General features: G+C 38.3%; 2 protein-coding genes across 4 annotated transcripts in view; both read left to right on the plus strand.

Moving 5' to 3' along the window:
- LOC103717313 (protein RRC1-like) overlaps nt 1-14,474 on the plus strand; it is a 35,201-nt gene extending 20,727 nt beyond the window's left edge. For both annotated transcript variants that reach the window (XM_088703038.2, XM_088703039.2), the window contains 10 exons: nt 6,077-6,189; nt 6,452-6,523; nt 9,984-10,205; nt 11,264-11,322; nt 11,515-11,593; nt 11,756-11,893; nt 12,167-12,391; nt 12,476-13,275; nt 13,379-13,557; nt 13,889-14,474. In XM_088703038.2, the coding sequence (XP_088559164.2) occupies nt 6,077-6,189; nt 6,452-6,523; nt 9,984-10,205; nt 11,264-11,322; nt 11,515-11,593; nt 11,756-11,893; nt 12,167-12,391; nt 12,476-13,275; nt 13,379-13,557; nt 13,889-14,148 (2,147 nt within the window). In that variant the 3' untranslated portion in view covers nt 14,149-14,474. The remainder of the gene's footprint in view (nt 1-6,076; nt 6,190-6,451; nt 6,524-9,983; nt 10,206-11,263; nt 11,323-11,514; nt 11,594-11,755; nt 11,894-12,166; nt 12,392-12,475; nt 13,276-13,378; nt 13,558-13,888) is intronic.
- A 2,753-nt stretch (nt 14,475-17,227) lies between these two features.
- LOC103717311 (uncharacterized) lies at nt 17,228-19,629 on the plus strand. Of its 2 annotated transcripts, none has more exons than XM_039116440.2 (2): nt 17,228-19,239; nt 19,373-19,629. In XM_039116440.2, exon 1 carries the CDS (start codon nt 17,487-17,489, stop codon nt 19,200-19,202), a length of 1,716 nt encoding a protein of 571 aa, XP_038972368.1. In that variant the 5' UTR covers nt 17,228-17,486; the 3' UTR covers nt 19,203-19,239; nt 19,373-19,629. The 2 variants fall into 2 exon arrangements, with proteins under 2 accessions (XP_038972368.1, XP_008803859.2); XM_008805637.5 differs by having other exon boundaries at nt 17,348-19,239; nt 19,333-19,465.
- Nucleotides 19,630-21,005: the final 1,376 nt, after the last annotated feature.

The raw sequence follows: 21,005 nt of genomic DNA on the forward strand, positions 1-21,005 counted from the left end.
CCTTTTCCACCATTCAATCTTGCCGGTCTTATATCCAATCTTCATTTGGCATCGAGACCATACTTCAAGTCCTCACAACAAGGTTTTAAATACATGTACTAGGGTTTGAACCAATTTTTGGCTAAAATGGCATGGAATCGATCAATCCCATACTCACACATGGTACTGGGGTATTGGTCGCCATATCAGGACACCCAAAAACCAATTTTTATTTGTTTTTATTTTTTAAGTTTTTTTTTATTATATGCATTATATGGGTATTGGGGTGATTTTGCTTTTTTTTTTTGTGTGTTTAAATTGTGTTTTCATTCGGTATCATGCTAGAGTATCAATAACAGTATCAACGCTCCCCGTCGAGATCCTCCACTCTCCTCTTGCTTCCCCTCTCCCTGCTTTCTCTTCACCCTCTCCCTCTCTTCCTCATGGCCTGGGAAAAAAGAAAGGGTTTAGCCTCTAACGAGATGCCTAAAGGCACCTTTGGATACCACACTAGCCCCCTTGTCCCTAGACAACATATCAAGGTACATCATACTGTACCGAACCTTACAGGTGTGCCATACTATACTGATATCAAACCGGTACGTGGTATGAGGGGCGTACCGAATGCCGGTATGTCAAACCAGCTCGCGGACTGGGTGTACCAACATAACAATAGGGTGGTATCCATATGGGGCCTGGTATCGAGATGGCGTACCTTATAATTGGTCGGTGTCGAACAGTTTTGGCCAAATGCATAGTCCATGTATCATACTTGTTGAAGCAGGGTCTATATTGGTAGGTACTAGTACTAATCCTACTCGATACGGATGCTTTGATTTAACCTGTTTTGACGATGATGCCCTTTTTGGATGGGACAATATGTACTGCTTGAACTATCCTGTTCTCGTGGTATTTAAAATGATTGTTCGGAACATTGCTTGATTTTCTTCAATTGATTCCCACAATGATTTGTATTATGGTTGGACATGATGCATTACTTAATTTATGCACAAAGGAGTATGACTTACATGATTCCAATGCTCGTTTGAAGAGTGAATAGCTAACTATTAGAGTGATGCTTTTTTGAAACAATGATTAGGGTGATTAGTTAAATAAATGATTGCATGATTGATAGTCAATTTTTTAAAGTTGATTCAAATAATCTTCGAGATAAAGCAATCTTATATGAAATTCTTAAGAAAAAGAATGGGATAGTGGAACCTAATTGTGTTTTCACGGGTGTAGGCAATTATTTAAAGCAAGATTGACCATCTCGATACTGATTCCATCTTGGTATAGTGTTGGTACTTGGTACACTCGATAGGAGGGGTCGATTCACTCGGTATAGTGGGTCGGTTTGGCATCCTGACACTAATTATGCCCCTTGTACTGCTTATTGATTCGGTACTTATACGGTACAGATGTCTGGCATGCATTGGTATTGACCAGTATGTCGTACTTTAAATATATGATATAATAGTTTACAAAAGATTAATAATGAAAATCATGGTGCTTGATGACGTGCTCCAACTGCACTGCTGTAATGGTTAAGCAAGAGCTACTTCTGGATTTGAATCCTATCTACGCATTGAACACAAAACATACTGAAATTTTTTGATTGTTGTAACAAAATTTGTAATTATAAAGTGAGATGTTCTTTAAATTTTTAATATCATGGTCTGATTTTTGCCGCCTTTGGAATCACGAGCTTATTTTCAATAATGCCTTTACTGATAGTACACTTTCATGTCCCGAAATATCAAAATGAATGTTTTTAAAACCGAATCAAATAGCGAACTGGCAAGCTATCTGGTTCTCAGGTCGATCTGGCAAGTTGATCGGTTGGTCTGGCCGGTGATGCAAAAGTTATTGGAGGAGAGGAGCTCCAGGACAGTGGGGGGGGGGGGGGAGGGGGAGGGTCGTCGAGAAAGGCAGTGAGGCTGTAGACGTCCAGGGCCTTCACCCTTGGAATGGAGATGCTATTATGGGTGAAGTTGATGAGCTCCCGCTGGGCCTTCGTGAAGCTGACGTAGGGCATTGTTGAAAGGGGCTTCGAGAGGGTGGCCACATGGCACTAGATGCAAATCACCTCATCGCTGATGTAGAGCCAAACATCGCTTTCCTTATCGACAATTAAGGGTTTGACAGCGGGAATGATGGAGGGGTGGTGGCCGGGGGAGGAGAGGGCGGTGCAGGGGCACTCGAGGGTGGGGCTGGTGCCGGAGAGCCAGGTGGAGAGGAAAGGGCAGTGGTGGTCATCGAGGGTGTGGAGGTGGGCGGAGTAAAGGGAACAACAGGGGAGCTTGGGGTTTGGCTCATGAGAATTGGATTGGATCGGTTAATCTAATCCGGTTCATCCAATTCTCCCACGTTTGACTGAGTTTGACCTATTTTAAGATATCCTTTGAGCCAAACCGAACAAAAGACATGTTCCCGGTTAAATCGGTTGAACCGGCCGATCTGGGCCGATTTTATAAACATTGAATGGAAGTATCATGCCATAAATATGACCATTTATTTACAATAGTTATGGGCTCCATCACCACTACTGGGTACCATAAAAGGTGTCTTTATATGTAAACTATGATTTTTAAAACAATAATCTCTAAATAAGAAAATTTAGTTGGTCGATAGAAACAACAAAAAGGAGGTGTGATTCATTGCCTATAGCCACTTTTAGAACAAGGTCTTTAGAAGAGAACTCCTACTGAATGTCTGTGTTTGTAATGGACTAGTTCATGGGTTTTGTGAGGTGGAAAGCTAAACTCTTACTTGCTTTGTTAATCTTTAATTGAACTCTCTTTTTGATCTTCTTTTTTTTTTGAGGGTGAACCCTGGCACATTGGTAAAGTTTCTCCATTATGAGCTCACGGGTTTGAAACATGAAAATAGCCTCTCCATACATGGGTGGAGGCTATGTACATCTGACCTTTCTTAGACTGCAGGGGCCATATGCTCTGGGCTGCCCTATTTTTTCATCTGGATGTTTCAATTTTAGAATTCTCTTTATTTTTTTTAATCAGTTAAGCTCCCTTGGACATGATTATGAGAGGAGCTTATGAACAATACTAAATAATTTCCCCAGTAACTTTTTATACACCTTCAGTAGTTTACCTGTTTGGTGCTATAGCCTTCCTTTAACCATGCGAGCCATCTCATTTGCACTACTTGAATTTCTGGATGTTGTCTGCTTACTCCTACAATTGTGTACTTCTTTTTGATTTTTCCCCTGATGTCTTTCTTTGTATTCCTGTAAAGTTTGGTATATTTATTCTACATTTCTACTATATTACCAATATTACTAATTATCATATGCTGCATATGTAGTAATTTCTGGATTTGCAGTGGCTTCATATGTATTTAGAATTTGTAACATACCTAATCTTTACCTTTCTTAGCTCTACCTTCTCTGGTCCTTGGCATGTCATATCAATGTTTTTTAATTTGAAAATCTCGTAACAACTCTCTTTGTAGTTCCACATCTAATTTCGCCTTCAAATTTACTTCCCAGACCTCTGGTCACTCTTTTGTTGAATTGTTCTTTTAGGATTAACTTCAAGGTTTGTAGTCTTGGTATTGGACTGCATACCGGTGGGAGACTATATGTTATGGTACTGGTTCTATACGGTATTGACCTGTACCCAGTTTTGAGTTTGTTTTGATGTTTAAATGTAATATACTTTAATTTCTTACGTTACATAGCTAAAGAATAGTGTGACTAAGTAATACATGTTAAATTAAGTTTAAAATTGAAAATATAAAATACTTATATCAGAAGTTGGAAATGCAGCTTGCGTATATTCAATTCTAGGTTGAGCGTCAATGCCCCTTTTACACGTCAAGGTCACATTTATAGTCAAGCGTTGGGACTTGACTCCAACCTTGGTGTTGTGCCTATCTAGGATCTCGGTAGGCTGTCCATATCGGATGGCCATGTTGATATTGTTGCTTTGTTGGGTATGGTAGCAGAAATCTAAAAAGGACCGAGCAAGCTTTAATCCATAGTCTGACGAAGGTTGGGGAGGATGGCACTTATCCATAGGGGTCATAACTTGGCACAAGAGGCTGTGATCTGGCGTAGGATAATGGGCTTAAGTACTAGAGGATCCTAATGCGTCTAGGATTTCCACTCGATGCTTCACTCTATCAAGCAGATTGGTACCTATGCATCACCTCTGGGTCCTCTCCTCTTGTATACTATGGTGTCCTTCGTTGACTTATGCCCGTGGTCCTATCATGCATTCTATACTCAAATTGGGACTTAAAAATGAATAGAATAAGCAAAGGGAACTCCTTCCTTGTCCATTTTCTCTATCTTGACCATCGAATGCATCATCACTCAAAACATCATTGTCATTATTGCTTGTATCACGAGATGGCCTAGGCAATCCCTTATTGAAGGGCTTGATAGTCTTCGGAGTTGTTGTGTACTAACTCCTCTTCCACTCTCTCCAATTGTATCTGCTTTCTTCTTTTCTTTGCCTAAGTTACTTGGGGCATTGGCTTTTTACAGTTTCTCGATCGACATCCTTGATTCTCTTGTTAGCTCGAATAGGTAGATTACCTCGATTGGTTCTCTTGCCTTTACTGGCTCTGCTTCCTTGGCTGGCCGTAGGAATTACTTCAAAGTTGTGCTTTTATTCGAGAATTAATTGATGTACCAAAATTTTATCAAATTGTTGTCAAAAAAGATGAGATAGTATGCTAGACTTCTAGCTTTGTACCAATTTTTTGAATCTAACATCTCCTTTGCTTTTTATTTATTTTTTGTAAAAAATATATTTTAATAAATTCTAATAAATATTAAAAAAATCTAGAAAGTTATACCATTGTGTAGATGTGACTAAGATTTACGATATATCACAACCAAAATGCATAATTGTGGCATTCTTCATTTTTCATTTTTTGCCCATTCGTGGTTTTGAAAAAAGAAAATAGAAGAGGGAATCTAGGAAAATACCTTGAAGAGATGAGGATCTGTCCTGCCCTCTTTTCCTCCCTTTCTCCTTTCCTCTTGCTCTCCTCACTTGCTCACGAGTGAAGCGGAGGGAGAAAAGGGTGTGGTGACCTTTTTCCCCCAACTATTAAGGAGGGGTTAATCAGGCCCAAATCAGGCCCTTACTGAGCTGAGCCACTCGGAACTGCTCGGTTTTGAGTGCTTCGGCCCAATATGGTCTAGTTCATACCGATTTGGGCCCCACTTTGTACTGAGACCACAAACCGTCATGGTTCGTGGTTAGTATGGTATAATAGTGACCGGACTAGGCGGTTCGCTCTGGTATCTTATACCATGCTTTGCTTTTATAACATGTTTGCTCGTCAAGTATTCAACATGTAAGAATTTTTTGAGAAATAACATATTACAATAATCTCTTTTCTTTAACAAATTTATTTTGCCTTACTTTTTTTGAACCCTATGAAGTGATCATTTTTAGTCCTTCACCATCTGAACTGTCTGTGCGCTCTCTGCACCTCGAGAATGACAGGAATTTGGGTAGAGAAAAGTGTGGCAAATAGGAAGGGAAACATTTATGCTAACATTTTAGCATCATATCCTGCTGAATGTGTACAACTGTAACTTTATTGCTTTTATTTCTCTCCAGCAGTACTTTAGTTGGTTTTTCAGTAATGTATACCTCTAACTCTTGTATGTTAACAAGCTAGTGGTTTGTACTTAAAATTGTTTTGCACCATGGCTCTTAGTCTTCTGAATTCCCCTTGATGTTACCGTTATATGCAATCATTATGACATGTTTTAGTGCTAGGTTAAGCTAATGATATGTGGCCGCAATGATGTATATTTGCATTACCTGGCATTGCTATTTGGCAGACAATGGATGGTTTTAATGCAGAAACCATGTTTTGGCTCTCTGGTACGCATGCCTAGCAACAAGTTGTTTTTCGACATTTCTTAATGTTCTTTCTCAATGTTGACATATCTAGAAGGAGCAGCTGTTGTTGCTGGTTACTGTTAAATGTTGTCCTTCATTTGTTGCACTGTGTTTTGCTGAAATCATTTAGGCAAGAAGGTGAAAACCTCCAATTTGAATATGAATCTCCATTTTCAAAGTCTCATTACTAAGAATTGTTTATTCAGGCGTAGTTGTTTATGAATATGAGTTGAAGATTGGGTGGGGTAAATCTGTGGCTCTTCCAGCACAGGCACTACCTGCTCCCCCACCTGGGCACATGGCCATCAGAAATAAGGAGGTTGGTTGACTTTCTTCTGTGCTAGTTATATGTACCTTGTTCTTCTTCTTCTGTTTTTTTTTGGTAAATGTACTTTGTTCTCCTTTGAAGAAAGGAGAAAAGAGAATTCCTATTTGTGTACTTGTTTTTGTTAGACTTGCATCTACTTTTTACAAGGGATTATTCTTTGAAGTATTTTGTTCTTTTAAATTTTTTCACTTCACTCAAGTGGCTTAGTTGTTATCTAATGACACAATATATTTTTCATTGTGGTAAATGGCAGGGTGGCACTGTGATTATATCTGGTCCTGATGGTGCACCAGTTAGTTCTGTTACCAATCAAAGCTCGGAGCTGGTAGGTTAATTGACTTATTGAGAAATACATTAATAAGCTTTTTCTTTTCATCATTGGATTGTAATTACTGCAAGACTTACAGTTGCTGTTATTGATTAATAGCCAATTCTATGAAATGAAACTACTTTTTCTACGCAAAAGAGAAATAATTTACAGCAATGTACTCTTTTAATTTTTGTTGAATATTCTTTAGGCAATAATTCATAGTTTGTTGAAACTAAGTTACATTGGCGTTTTAATCCAGTTATCTTTTCAGTGCAGTTCACATTTAAATCTGTTGCCTGCTTAAATATTTGAAGTTGTATGTAGTGAATTGGCCATGTGGACAGGTTTTTCTATTTAGATTAACGTGGAATACTGATCCATCCCAACACAGGCGTTTGCAGAAATCAAGATAATAGGATTTGGCATCATAAGATGACAAAAGGAGGAGGTAGAATTAAGCCTGTTTGTCCACAGGTGAACCAAGTGAATGTAAAATCTGGTTGAATTTTGAGCTGGATATATTCTGAAAATTGTGGCTGTAATTAAATCTGGACACTACAACACTTATATCTAACCTAATGTCCTTAATGAGCGTAGGACGTCAATGGACTGATGTGTATTAAATTTGATGTCTAGAAATTAAACGTAGTCTGTCCAATATATGTTAGTGAAGTCCTTACTTGACAAAGTCACTTGAGAGCATACAATTTTGAAGTTTTGAACCATCTAACTTGACAATGTGCCCATGAGGCTTGCCTTGGCTCATATGTACTGAATTCAGCACAAAATTTTCGCTAAAGTGGAAATTAAATCTGCTGTTATAATTACTAAACGTCTGATTTTGGACTTTCATCAATTTATTTCTGTGAAATTATCTCGTGACCTTTAAACTATTATATCCACTGGATTGTCAAACTTTAGAGCATCCGCAAGATCATGGAGAATGTTTTTGAACCTGTTGTTAATGTCTGTTTTGCTAAAATTTGCAGAAAATTTTAGTAGCCTGTAGATATGGTCAACCTGTTGTTGGTTGGAGATACTTGCAATGTTTTTCGTGTAGTGAAAACGAATGGTTAAGTTGTCAATTCATTGCTCCATATTATGTGAGAATTATAGTTGTACAACTGTTCACTTAATTGAGAACTAAGGTTTAGTGCCAGCTTGATGGTTATGTTCAGAAATAATGGAAGTGAATAACCATGATTGCATGGGATTGCTTAGCTGGCTGTCTGCTTGCTTGCTATTGCTTAGATCCTAAATCATAGTGCACAAGTCCTTGACAAAAGGATGCTACTGGCTCTTTGAGGACATTTAATCAATAACATATTTTTTTTTTGCATTCTATGCCTTTTATTCCTTATATTCTTGTGTGATGGAAATGTGCTTTGGTAGCAGCATTTTTTTTTTCTTGTGCTTCTTGTGGGCCACGAGGATATAATATGTTGATGTTTATGTTTCTGAAATCATTTTGTATGTACTTACAAGTTAAAAGGTAATGGTGGTTAGCTTAATTGATTAAGAGCATCTACTAAAATCACTCTAAGCAAAATTTGGGTTATTTTTAGTTGACTTTCTTTTCTGCTGTACTAGGATAAAGGTGATGTGCATAATTGCACCAATTATAATCAAGGTAATGCTTATTAGCTGCTGAATGGGGTAGTGGAACATAAAAATAACAATGTCCCCGAACCAATTCACTTTGATACCCAGGTAGGTATATCTTGATTTTTCGCCCTTGGAAGCTGTTGAAAAGACCAGTAGAGTAGACAGTGCTTTGCAGATCGTCCTATCAACTTGAAGCAAACTCTTGATTGAGTACTACAGGAGGTGGTTCTAAGATGTATGAATCAGCTTTCCTTGAGATGACTAATTTCACATAGTTGCTCTATACCTGAGGTTGGTCTGGCATGTCCCATAATGTGTTAGTTTTTGATAACTGAATATTTATTGAAATATGATCTAGTTGACTGGTAATTAATATTATTAAGAAAAGTTTGGCTAGATTAGTGTCTAAATATAAGCAAAAGTGGAGCAAGCACTTACAATTTTTAGTCAGATAAGTTTTAATAAAAAGAGCAACTTCAAAATGATGCAATACTAAAATAGGTCATATTCGTTACCATTATTAGTGACGAGAGATTAGTGAAGAAATCTCTCCCTTACAGGGCTGTTTTTAGGTGTTATAATGCCTGTTTCTTTTAAAGTTACATTAGTCGTTAACTTTGTAACAGGAAAATGAAGCGTATCATTTTATGTGGTCAATACATGCCTTCTGAGACTTTCACAAGCATTACTTAAGGCAGTTGTGAGGCTGATAATGCTAATGGGATATGCAAAAAACATGGACCAAATCTGCAGATGTTCTAATGCCTGTTTCTTTTAAAGCTTGATTTGTTGTTAACTTTCTAACAGGAAAATGAAGGGTGTCATTTTATGTGAGCAATACATTCCTTTTGAGACTTTCCCAAGCAGTACTTATGGTAGATTGTGGTTGATAATGCTCATGGTATATGCAAAAATCATGGGCTTGACAAAAACTGTGGTCCTTAATATGAAGAAGGTTCCTTTGATAACATAAAATAGTTGAGTTAATACTTGACAGCTTACATATTTCAGTGGTTAGTGCCACTGAAAACTAAAGTTCGGTCACATATACTTTGTCTGATTGGTGGTTGCCTGTAACTATAATTGGTTATCATGTTGTTACATTGTAGAAAGAAAACAAAGAATGCATTTCATTAACACTTTTAGTTTGTTTTCATTCTTTTATTGATAAAGCTGAAATAGCCATCATTCTGTAGACCTGTGTTTGTATATATTACTTTGGGTGCTGTCATCTTGCTTAACTATCTATGATTAATACTTTATTGATCATATCTACTAAAGGTTATTAAGAATACTGTGATGTAGAAGTTCTTGAGAAATAACAAAGTTTTATTTAATCAGGGAAAGAATGTTATTGTTTGCTTCCTTTTTCTCTGATTATATATAGTGGATTTCATAGGATTATGAAAAAAATATTTTCCTTTAGTATCAAATCCAGTCCCCATAACTAATTGATGTCCGTTCCAATCTCCATAATGTGACAGCTTCTTCATGAGCCCATGAAATTACAATGCTTTTGCAGACTGGTAGTTTTATTCATCTGCCAACGTAAACAAATTTCCATTAGTCGCATCCGTTTGAATGAACTCTTGTTTTACTTATATTTAGAATTATCTCCAACTGATTGCTGTGCCTCTGAGTTCAGTATACTGTTGTTCTCTGTCTCATAGTGTAGATGGTTTTTAAGGTTTTTTGCTATTTTGAGTTGATGGGCTGGAACTCAACTCACCTCATGAAGGTTTATTGAAATTGTGTCAGTGTTGGTGGTTTTACATGTTGTTTTAAACTTTCTATCTTATTCACATAATATCTGCTTGTTCTCACATAAATTATACATTTATGTATTTCTATTTTTTGCTTGTTTCTCTAGGTGCTTACTCCAAATGTCCCGGATATAGTAGTTGTACCTCCAGATGATGATCACCTACGACATGTGATTGACACAATGGCGTTGCATGTTCTTGATGGTGGATGTGCTTTTGAGCAAGCTGTAATGGAGAGGGGCCGTGGAAATTCACTTTTTAACTTCTTATTTGATCTTAGATCAAAAGAGCATACGTATTATGTCTGGAGGCTTTACTCCTTTGCTCAGGTTTATATTGCTTTTTCTTAGCTGTACATCTTGTTCTCACTATTTTGCCTCTACTTAGAATGTTCCTTCCACTGTTACTTTAGCATTATCCAGGTAATTTAAACACCAAAAGATCAATAGGCATAGAGTAGGTAAAACCCTTGCAGAAGAAGAGGTAGTGCATTTTTACTTGGTAGAGCTTCCTCGAAGTCATGCTTAGTTTGTCTAATAGTGACTTAAAATTTGTTTGACTTCCAAAATGTGAAGATTGAATAAAATTCTGTGCCAGAATCTTCTCTACTTAATTCACAATTTAGCCATGATCAAATCCTCTAGATCCCAAACAATATTGCAGCAATTTTTTCACTTGTAATAGCATCCATGTATGTCAGGAGTCAAAAGGAACATATCCTTTTGTGGACCTTTACAATGGTGTTGTAGTAAACCTTGGTTTCCTCATTAAACAACGTCAAAATTCAATGTATCCAAGAATTTTGTCAATCATTCTTCCACTTATTAAATTCATAGGATTTTGTGCCTGAATAACAACACCATGTGGGTTCTTTCTTTTTTTCTCTAGAAAACAGTAACGTGGTCTACAAAATTAAAGGGATGTAAATTCAGCTCAATTTCATAGTCCAGCAAAATGTTGTAACTCTGGTGTCCCACAAGAATGATGGAGTGTCAAGAATAAAGCCCATTCTCATGTGCTTAGCACCGTCCTATTGATGTTCTGATGCATTTTCCCATCATATTTACCCCACGATGATGGCTGGATGACAAGTTAAAATGTCTCCAATGGTTTGGCATTAAAAGCCTTGAATGCATCTTGAATGAAGTTTATGGATGTGAGCCATGAAAAGGCACAAGAGCAGTGGCAGTATATTGGGTTTGCAAGCCGAAACTACTTAATGCATCTAAAGCTGCCATCAAACAACCGGAAAGATTTTATGAAGGGACTTGTCTCCTCCATTTATGCCATTATGTTCTATATTGTGGTTTCTTTGGAATTTTCGTCATGGAAGGGATATTGCTGATCACCCTTTTGAGAAACTCAACTGTATTCTACGACATTGTAGGGTGATACCCTTCAGCGATGGCGAACAGAGCCCTTCATCATGATTACAGGCAGTGGAAGGTAAGCTACATTCTTAGGTTCTGTTTCTTATTGCTGTTATCTACATGACACAGGCTTCTGTTAGGATCAAAATTTTGCTGTATTGCGATGTGAAATCTGTAGGACATCATGACCGCTTTCTAATTCTGAGTTGGTTTTGATATGCTGTTATTTTTTTTTCTTTTCTAATGCAACCTCTGTTCTCAATTCTAGGTGGATTCCTCCTTCTCTGCCACCTAGTCGAAGTCCTGAGCATGAAAAAGAGTCTACTTTTGCAGCTGGTAGAAGCAGGGTGAGCTTTCACATCAGAACGGATTATAGCAATTGTTTTCTTCTGTCCGTGAGTTGCAGATAATGTAGTACATGATAAGATGGGCCATGCTTAATTTATCTCTCATTCACGTGGTGAGAATAATTCTTTCCCTAATTAATTTATTCATTTTCATGGTTCCAGCGTGTGGAATTGGAGCGAGCATTGACAGATGCACAGCGAGATGAATTTGAGGATATGCTGCGTGCCTTGACTTTGGAGAGGAGTCAGATAAAAGAAGCTATGGGGTTTGCCTTGGATAATGCTGATGCAGCTGGAGAGGTAAAGATAACCTTATATTATGGTTGATATTAAGTAGTTTATTTCTGATTGATATTTTTGACTAGTTTTCCTGTAGTTTTCCTGTAAGATCCAAATTTGATGTCATTCTCACTGTAACCTTTGCACAAACTAATAAGATCTTTGTGTTTCACGATCAATAAGCTTAGCTCCACAGCTATGCTACGCTTTTTGTCTTTTTCACTGTCCTTTTTGTTTCAGGGTCTGCAACTCTTTGTTGTGCTAACCCTTTGAGTTTTGCTTGAGGTACCACAGATAGTTGAGGTTCTTACCGAGTCTTTGACACTCAAAGAGACACCTATACCAACAAAGGTTGCAAGACTTATGCTGGTATCTGACATTCTGCATAACAGTAGTGCCCCAGTGAAGAATGCTTCTGCCTATCGTACAAAGTTTGAAGCAACCCTGCCTGACATAGTGGAGAGCTTCAATGATTTGTATCGCAGCATCACTGGACGGATCACTGCCGAAGCTCTGAAGGTAACTCAAGATCTTTGTCAAGCCATAAGCTTGTCGTTTCTGATGATGTTGAAGCATGTTGCATTTTGCTTGTGATGGCTGCAGGAAAGAGTTATGAAAGTTCTTCAAGTATGGGCAGACTGGTTTCTCTTTTCAGATGCATATTTGAATGGGCTGCGAGCAACTTTCCTTCGATCTAGCAATGCGGGTGTCATCCCCTTCCATTCGATATGTGGTGATGCACCGGAGATTCAAAATAAAACGAGCTATGAAGATGCTCCTTATGATGGAGGTAAGCTTAACCAAGATGGTGAATTGGCAATGGGAAGGGCAGCAGCCATGAAGGAGCTACTAGGTCTTCCTATTGCTGAACTAGAAAGGCGCTGCAGACACAATGGTCTGTCGCTGTGCGGTGGTAGAGAGATGATGGTTGCCAGATTGCTTTATCTGGAAGAAGCAGAACGGGAGCGAGGCTATGAACGAGATGATGATCTAAAGTATGGACAAAGCAATTTACGTAAATATCCAAGAGATGAGGGTGGCCGGAATGCCCGTAATGCTGGACGTAGAGAACCTAATCTTGAAGCAGAATCATTGGGCTCAGCCGGATCAAGTCAGTATGGTGGGGAAGTGATTAGAGTACATGGAAAAGGTTCTGTTTCACCTGAGCATGAGGCAGTTATGAACAAGAAAGGAAAATCCGATCCAGTTTTACCAGCATCTAAATGGAGCCGAGAGGATGATGGTAGTGATGATGAAGATAAGAAAAGTCCTCCAGGTTTGGGATTGAGTTATTCATCTGGGAGTGAAGATGCTGGTAATCTTGGAAAGGCTGATGAGTTAGATGCCACTACTGATGCCGGCATTCATACTCACCCTGACAATGTTATGAATGAAGAATATAGGTTGGAATATGCTTCTAGAAAATTAAAATACCTGGCTTGTTTAGTTTGTTTTGCTAAAATGATAATCTAGAGTCTTTAATTGGTTATGTTATTTCCCCTGCAGACAGAAATTAAGGCGTTTAGAAGTTGCTGTAATGGAATACCGTGAATCTCTTGAGGAACAGGGCTATCAAAGTAAAGATGAGATCGAAAAGAAGGTTGCGCTTCATCGAAGACGACTTCAATCGGAGTTTGGTTTGTCTGATTCTACTGATGATTCAGGGATCAACAAGCATCCATCTGGTGAGTGAGAAAAATGATTAACTATTTTCAGTTATATTCTGATATCCATCAATATATATTGAATATATTGAAGATGTTATATTGCAACTTCTAATCATTTGATGGAAAATTACATTAAATAGCAAAAAATAGTCAAATATTAATAGAAGTAGAAAATGTAGTAAAGTTTTATTTTGGAGTTTGTGCTCCTTGCTTTTAATTTGGACTGTTTAATTCTAAAGAAAGTGCTAATATATGTTAGTTTTTGCATTGGATTCCTTTTAATGGCGTTGCAGCAGCCATGTGCATTAGAATTCTTCTAATTTTTACCTCATAACTTCTGAAATTGCAGAAAGGACATCTATGGAGAGGAAGGAGAGACCTGATGCTGGTGACAGTGCAAGGAAGCGCCGTCGCAGTCATAGTCAGAGCTGCAGTCCACAGAGGATGTGGTCGGACAAGGATCGAGATAGGCACCGTGACAGGTCACACGAGAAGGAGAGTGGGAGAGAGAGGTCACGCGAGAAGAGTGGGAGTAGAGAGAAGGATGATCATCATGACAAGGATAGGACCAGAGAAAGGGACAAGGATAGGAGGAGAAAAGGAAAATAAACACTGCAATCTAGCGGGGTGTTGGGATGTTTGCCTCAAATTCCAGCTGAGAGTGCCTGAAACTGCAATCTTTCTGAAATCTGGCTTTGTTGATGATTTGGGCTTTAGAAAGTTGAAGGCCGCATCTATATCAACATGAAAGGCGAAGCACATAAACTGAGTTGGATATTGTAAAATCTTATTTAAATATGGGCTCTGTTTCAAACAAAATGAGTTTTCTCGGATGAGAAAGGAGTAGCGTCTTGAGGTCCTGTGAGATTGTAAGAAATCTCTGCTGCTTAAAGTTGGTGCAAATGAAAAGAAATCCCAATTATTTTAAAGCAAAACCATTGTGGAGGAACTGATGTCTTTTTCAGGAAGGTGAATCATTTTTCACTAATTGAACTTGATCGGAAAGCAGCCACCGTATGAGTTGTCAAAAGACTTTTTGAGTCTTCGATTGCAATCCTCTGAGTCTTTCAGCTGTAATAAAGATTTGGCTCTCAAAATTCCCTTAATTCGAACACTGGTGCTTATATATACATACATACCACAACTGGTTTCATTACATATGTATATATGTATGCACATAGATATCTAAATTTATATCTATATATGCATGTATGCGTATGTGCGTAGAGAGAGAGAGAGAGAGAGAGAGAGCTAGATTTGGTTATATTCAGTCAAATTTAGTGTGGATTTTCATTCAAATCTAGTTAGATGCATATTGGACCATTATCTTTAAATCAATGATCCAAGTCACTCGATGTGATTTACGACTTCTTAATTACTTACATATAAAAGATCATATGATTCGGAAACTTCTAACTTATGCATCAAAAAATTGGGCAAGTTAAATAATATTAAATTAGAGAATAAATTATAATTTTTTTAAAAAATTAGAAATAAATGATGCTTAGATCTAATAGTTTAAAAGATCTACGTTTATTTCTTTTGAAGTTTATTTTTATCTAATACTTTAACCCATAACTTAACAAAATGTCTGTCAAACTATTAATCTTAAATGAGACTCAATTGCTACATCAAAAATATTTTAAAAATGATCAAAATAACATTAAGTGAAATAATCATCTAAGGATATAAGAAAATATGGGTATGCTCCTCTCCAATTAAGAGCAATTTTGACTTTTTAGATAAGAAATAATTTTACTAACGTCGTTAAATATGCAAGTGTAGATTTTACAAACTATTGGATGTAAATGTAACAAGTGTAAACCTCAGAAGAGTTTTTGTGGTTAATTTAAATTATATATACGCATACTCTTTTTTTTGATCATTTGATACATAAGCTAGAGATATGTAAATTCTATGATTTTTGGTGTATAAGTAATTTAGAGGTAATAGATCGCATCCATTAACTTGGATCGTCGTTATGAGATTTCAATTGGTCAATGTAGATCTAATTGAATTTGAGTAGCGATCTACTTAACTGTAGCTAAGTCTTTCTCTCTCTCTCTCTATATATATATATATATCCAAAATATAAAACAAATTTTAGTTTTTAAGCAAAAGTGGTACAAATATTAGTTCAGCATATTGATACGATTTTCATCCAGCGGTTGAAATTTTATCTTCTTTATATTATTAAGCTTGCTAGGTCTCCCAGTAGTTGCAAAACGATGCAAAATCTTATTTACGTACTTCAGGAGTGCCCAAGCCTGAGGAACTTACAGCCTTCGCATGAAAGTTGTCAAAAAATTCTTTCAAAAAATGATATCCTTACCATTGGTGGATGGTAGTGGTTGAAGGGCCTCGACCGGATAGAGAATAGAGATGACAATGGGGCCGGTATAGGTTTGGATTGGTTATTACCTATACCAATCCTGTAATTGGGATTCATGTACCTATATAGACCCCATACTTGTCTAGGACTAGGGTAGGGCACATAGAGTTAGATAGGATGGATTGGAATAGGTCCCGATGGATAAAGTTGTAAAATTATTATTTTTTACATATAATTCAAATATATAAAAATAATATAAAAGTAAATCTCAGTACTTTAATATAATATTAAATAAAACAAGAATTGAGGATGGAGAACATAATAAACTAAATTTTCAACTAGAAATAATAAATAGAAATATCATTCCTCAAGAAGTCAAATATTCTTTAAACTAAGAAAATCAATCAACTAAAAAAAATAACTAAACATGTATCTTAAAAGTCTTTCTCATAATTAATCTTGCTTACCAATTGATTGCAATACTTTCTTCTTCTTCATCATCATATCATTAAGGATATTTTGAATTTTGCTATGTTGTTGTGATTTAGATGAACATAACAAAATACGAATAGAAGTAAATTTCATGAGTCAATAATATATAATATAATCACGATTTGAAATAAAGGATTGGGAGGGTCTGATTAGTGAAGGCTTATGTATAGTTGGGTCAGGTTTAGGGTGGGTATTGCTATTATCCGTACTCACCTCGGATCAGTTGTGGGTTTTAGAATGAAGACACATGCTTGCGGACGAATCTAAATAATTAGGTCAGGTTAGGTCGAATACTGAGGAGGCAGAGTAAATTGCCATCTCTATTACAAGATTCAGGTGCATCAAGAACATGGCTGTAGTACTAGAAAATTAGAGTATTGGTTGAGCTTTTAGTTACTGATCTTACCTATTTTGATGTCTTACTATCTTTCACTAGTAATCGGAACATTTATGAAAGGATATAATTTGATTAGCATTGAAGACAAAAGCACGTTTGGCAGTTAACACGGACAAATAAGGCCCTATTTGGAAAGCTATTGGCAATAAAGCTGTTGGAAGTGGAGCTTTATGAAGTAGAGCTTTTATAAAAAATTGTTTACTATTTAGTAACTATATTTTTAAAGTGCTGTGACACTTTAACACCCCTCATCGTCCTCTGGTTCGAATTCGGTTCAGTATGTCAACCTCTTCCCTTCCCTTTTCTTTTCATTTTCAGATCTCGGTCCCCATTGCCGCATTGCAGCTGCTGCCCCGACCGCGTCGCCCCGCTCCCCGAGCGCCTGTCAAATTTGTCAGTCTCTCACGGAAATTTATGCCATTAACAATTGCGTCCGCCAAAAAGGGTAGTGAGTGATTACGCCCTTTAATCCCCACTAAATCATATCGGAGCGTCTCCGTTTAGCATCCAACGATCAGAATTCAACCACCCCCAACGTCTAGTTCCTCCAACGGTCGAAAAACCTGGAAGACAAAACCCCCCGCCTCTCCTCACCTTCCCCTTCCCATTCCCATTCCTGTTCCCAAGAATCCCCAAGAAAAAGCTCGCTAAAATATCTCCCCTCTTCTTACTCTCTCCCCCTTCTCTTCTCCTCAGAGATCTCCTCCTCTCCCAATCCACAAGAAGATGAGTCTCCTCCATTTCCCAGATGCCGTCAACCCCAGAAACCTCCAGATTTGGAACAACGCCGCCTTTGACGACGCCGCCGGTGGCACCGTCGTGGCTGCAGAAAAGCTGCCATGGTCTGCTCTCCAACCCATCTCCGACAACCAATCGGAGTCGCTCGATCTCGATCCGTGCAAGGAGAATCGCAGCCCCAGTCCGGTCTACGAGAAAACCCCCGTCTCCAAGAAATCTTCGACAGCTCTCAAGCCAGCTATTTCTGGGAAGGCATCCAAAGTATCCTTCAAGGAGGATGCCCAGATCAACGATGAAAGCTTTGACGACGAGATCGAGGAGATCGAGAAGGAAATCAGGCGGCTGTCATCGAGGCTCGAAGCGCTCCGGATCAAGAAGGCAGAGAGGGATTCGAGGGTTGCGGCGGCCAGACGGCATGGGAGGATCGTGCCGGCTAAATTCATGGACCCGAAGCAGAACACGATGAAGATTCTTGAAACGCCTGCTTCGAAAAAGATCGCGCAATCTCCGTCGAGCGCAAAGCTTCGGCAGAGGTGTGGTAGTCTTGGACCGCTGGAAATCATTGCTAGCTCCCCAAAAGTTCTGGATTTGAAGCAGAGCTCGACAAAGAGTCTTGGGTCATCATCGGCTCTAAAGAAGATCGAACAATCTCCAGCAAGTGCAAGACTCCAACGGAGAGGAGTAAGCCTCGGGCCACTTGAAATCCATGAGAGCGTCAGGTCTCGGCAGTTGAAGGCACCTGAGGGCACTCCTCTGAGATCAGTGCAGATTCACAAGAAACAAGGCTTGTGGAAACTTGAAGGCATTCAAGAAGAGAACAGGGAAAGGAGGTCAAGTCCTAAGTCTCGGCCATCAAGTGCTGCTAAAGCCTCAGTACCAAGGAAGGGAGCTACGGCAACCATTGCAGCAAAGAAGGTTGCGGAGTCTCCAACAAATGCCAGGTTCCAGCGAAGGGGTGTCAGTCTTGGACCCTCAGAGATAGTCATGAGTGCTCGATCTTGTCAGACAAGGAAGATTCAAGAAGTCAAAGAGAAAAGGATGAAGGCAGAGAAGGGGGGACGAAGTTTGAGTGTTAGTCCTAAATCACAACGGTCGTCTGTTGCTGCTAAGGTCTCTGATCTAAGGAAAGGGATTGCGACTGTTGGAGCAAAGAAGCCAGTGAAAAAAGAGGAAGGATCACTGGCTAGCCTTAAACCTAAGGTTCTTTTCCATGAAGGAAAGATTACAGTCCCTGCAAAAAGGCCATCGAAGAATAGCAGAGCAAGAGTTGTGGCGAGCCGTTACAGTCTGGCCATTACAGGTGTCGCAGGAGATAAGGCAGGAAGCAGTCGGCGGAAATGGTCATTGCCGGAGTTAGGCATGGATGAGACCAATGGATCCCTTCAAGGATCACATGGAACTGCACATGAAAGCCAAGAGGAGTTGGATGTTCAAATGAAGAGAGGGGAGGAGATGTCAAGCAAGGTGGAGGGAAATGTAGATCACTTGTTATATGTTGATGAGAATTCTCCTCCATCAATCATGAAGATTGCTGAATTGCTTCCTAAGATCAAAAAGCTGCGATGTGTCACTGAGAGCCCCCGTGACTCTGGGCGTGCCAAGAGAGTTGCTGAATTAGTTGGAAAAAGGTCAGTTTTTGGTGAGGCAGATGATGAGGATGTCACTTCCCCTTGCCAGGCCCTGACATTTGAAGAGGAAGAATAGTGTAGCTTAGCATCGATCCAGTCATCTTCTTGTACCGGTATGGGCATATTTTTAAAATTGTTCATGTTTCAATTTTTTTAAGCTTCCTTTTGCTGCAATAGGCTTGACTTTTTGATGTTTTGCCTTGCAGTGGCAATAACTTGTAATTTTTAATCTGTTTGTTCCTGAAGGGGTGAGCTGTTCTTCAGCCTACAGTACAACATCTTTGGTTGCTGGTTTTTGAAACATGGAAAAGCTTTGTTGAAAAGCAGTGTACGGTACCTATTATATGAAATGCTGTGTAACAATTTGTAACTACTGCTTCTCTATGGAAAGAAATTAGTGATAATTTTCATATTGAAAATGCTACAGTAGTAGACAAACTTCATTCTTTCTTGATGTTGAATTTTGCATTGAAATGGGAACTGGGAAAATGTTTCAATTGGTGTAAGCTTTCTTTTAGTTCACTGAGGCTTGATTTTTGGATGTTTTGCCATGTAGTGGAACATAATTTGTAATGTTTCTTTTGTGTCTGCTTGTTCCTGAAGTGGTAAGCTATTGTTTTCCTTGCAGTATAATCTTTGATTCTTAGTTTTTTGAAAGAGGGGCAAGCTTTGTGCAACCCCTTTTCACATTCAATGATTGAAACAGGGTACTGTAGCCATAATGCAAGAAATGTCACATGTGACATTGCCTAACTACTGCTTCTGTATAAAAAGAAATAATTGATGATCGTTATACTGAATGCTAGAATAAATAGACATTTCTTGAAGTTGAATTTTTCATTGAAATGGGAACTGTGAAACTTGAAACGGAAATGTTTAATTTTGCACCAACATGATAACTGATCAACAATTTAGAACTGGGATTTTAAGAATAAATGAATAAAATTCCAGGCTAAACTAAATTTTTAAGTTCCTGAGAATTACGTATGCAGAAGGCTGAGATTCTAAAGCAGAAAATAGCAACACTGAAGTCCTACATTGAATCACAAATGGACAAGCCAGCAATTGCACCCCTCCATTTGGAGGAGGCTCTAAATGCAAACCTTGGGAGTTTTTCTCCAAGCTGTTTGACCTGGGTAATTCTCTCATGACATCTTTGAAATGATTGTTGATGCACCAACTGCTATTCTTTAAAAAGGAAATCCTTCATGACAGTTTGTTTCATTTAGCCTTTTGATCTTAAAGTCAACACTGTGCCAGTTGAGAAGAGCATATGATTAAGCATTAAAAGCATCGATGTTTTGGAACATCAGTTTTCTGAGAAATCTCAAAAGGAAGTTTGGTTGATCTGATGTCTCATACCTCCACACGGGGGTCAACACTACTAGAACTTCAGTCCTTTCGTTTCACCACATAATAATGTGAGAATCAAGTATATGAAAAATGAGTCTGCATGACATTGCAAGTAGTAGAAACATGATATTGAAAGTTTAAGTTGGATAGTCTTGAGTGTTTGACAGTATTGATCGAACAATCTAACATTGCAAGCCATAAGCAAACCACACTGGATACTTGAGATATGGTCGAAGGTAGTAACTGACGACTAGAACTAGTGGTCAGGAATCTCAATGCACCCAAATTTAGTGGACAGCAAGAAACTTCGAGACTTGGATTAGGTAAAGGAGGATAGAGTACTAGGTGATTAGTTATAATTTCATGCAATTGAAACCCAAAGCTGCAAGAAGTTTTATTTTTCTAGCACCAATATCAGATTCTTTTGGAACCCCAAAGGTCTGAAGGCCTTGCATGTGACTTCCCTATTCATATAGCAGAGGGATCATGGATTTTTATTTCACGTGAAGTGGATTAGAGTTTAAAC

Source organism: Phoenix dactylifera, chromosome 8 (genome assembly GCF_051530095.1).
Source record: "Phoenix dactylifera cultivar Ajwa chromosome 8, Ajwa_hap1_PhDact_Kaust_v1.1, whole genome shotgun sequence".
In the NCBI taxonomy this organism is placed as follows: Eukaryota; Viridiplantae; Streptophyta; class Magnoliopsida; order Arecales; family Arecaceae; genus Phoenix; species Phoenix dactylifera.

What these genes read in the sequence shown, in the direction of transcription:
- LOC103717311 (XM_039116440.2), top strand. Translation starts at nt 17,487, where the DNA reads ATGAGTCTCCTCCATTTCCCAGATGCCGTCAACCCCAGAAACCTCCAG.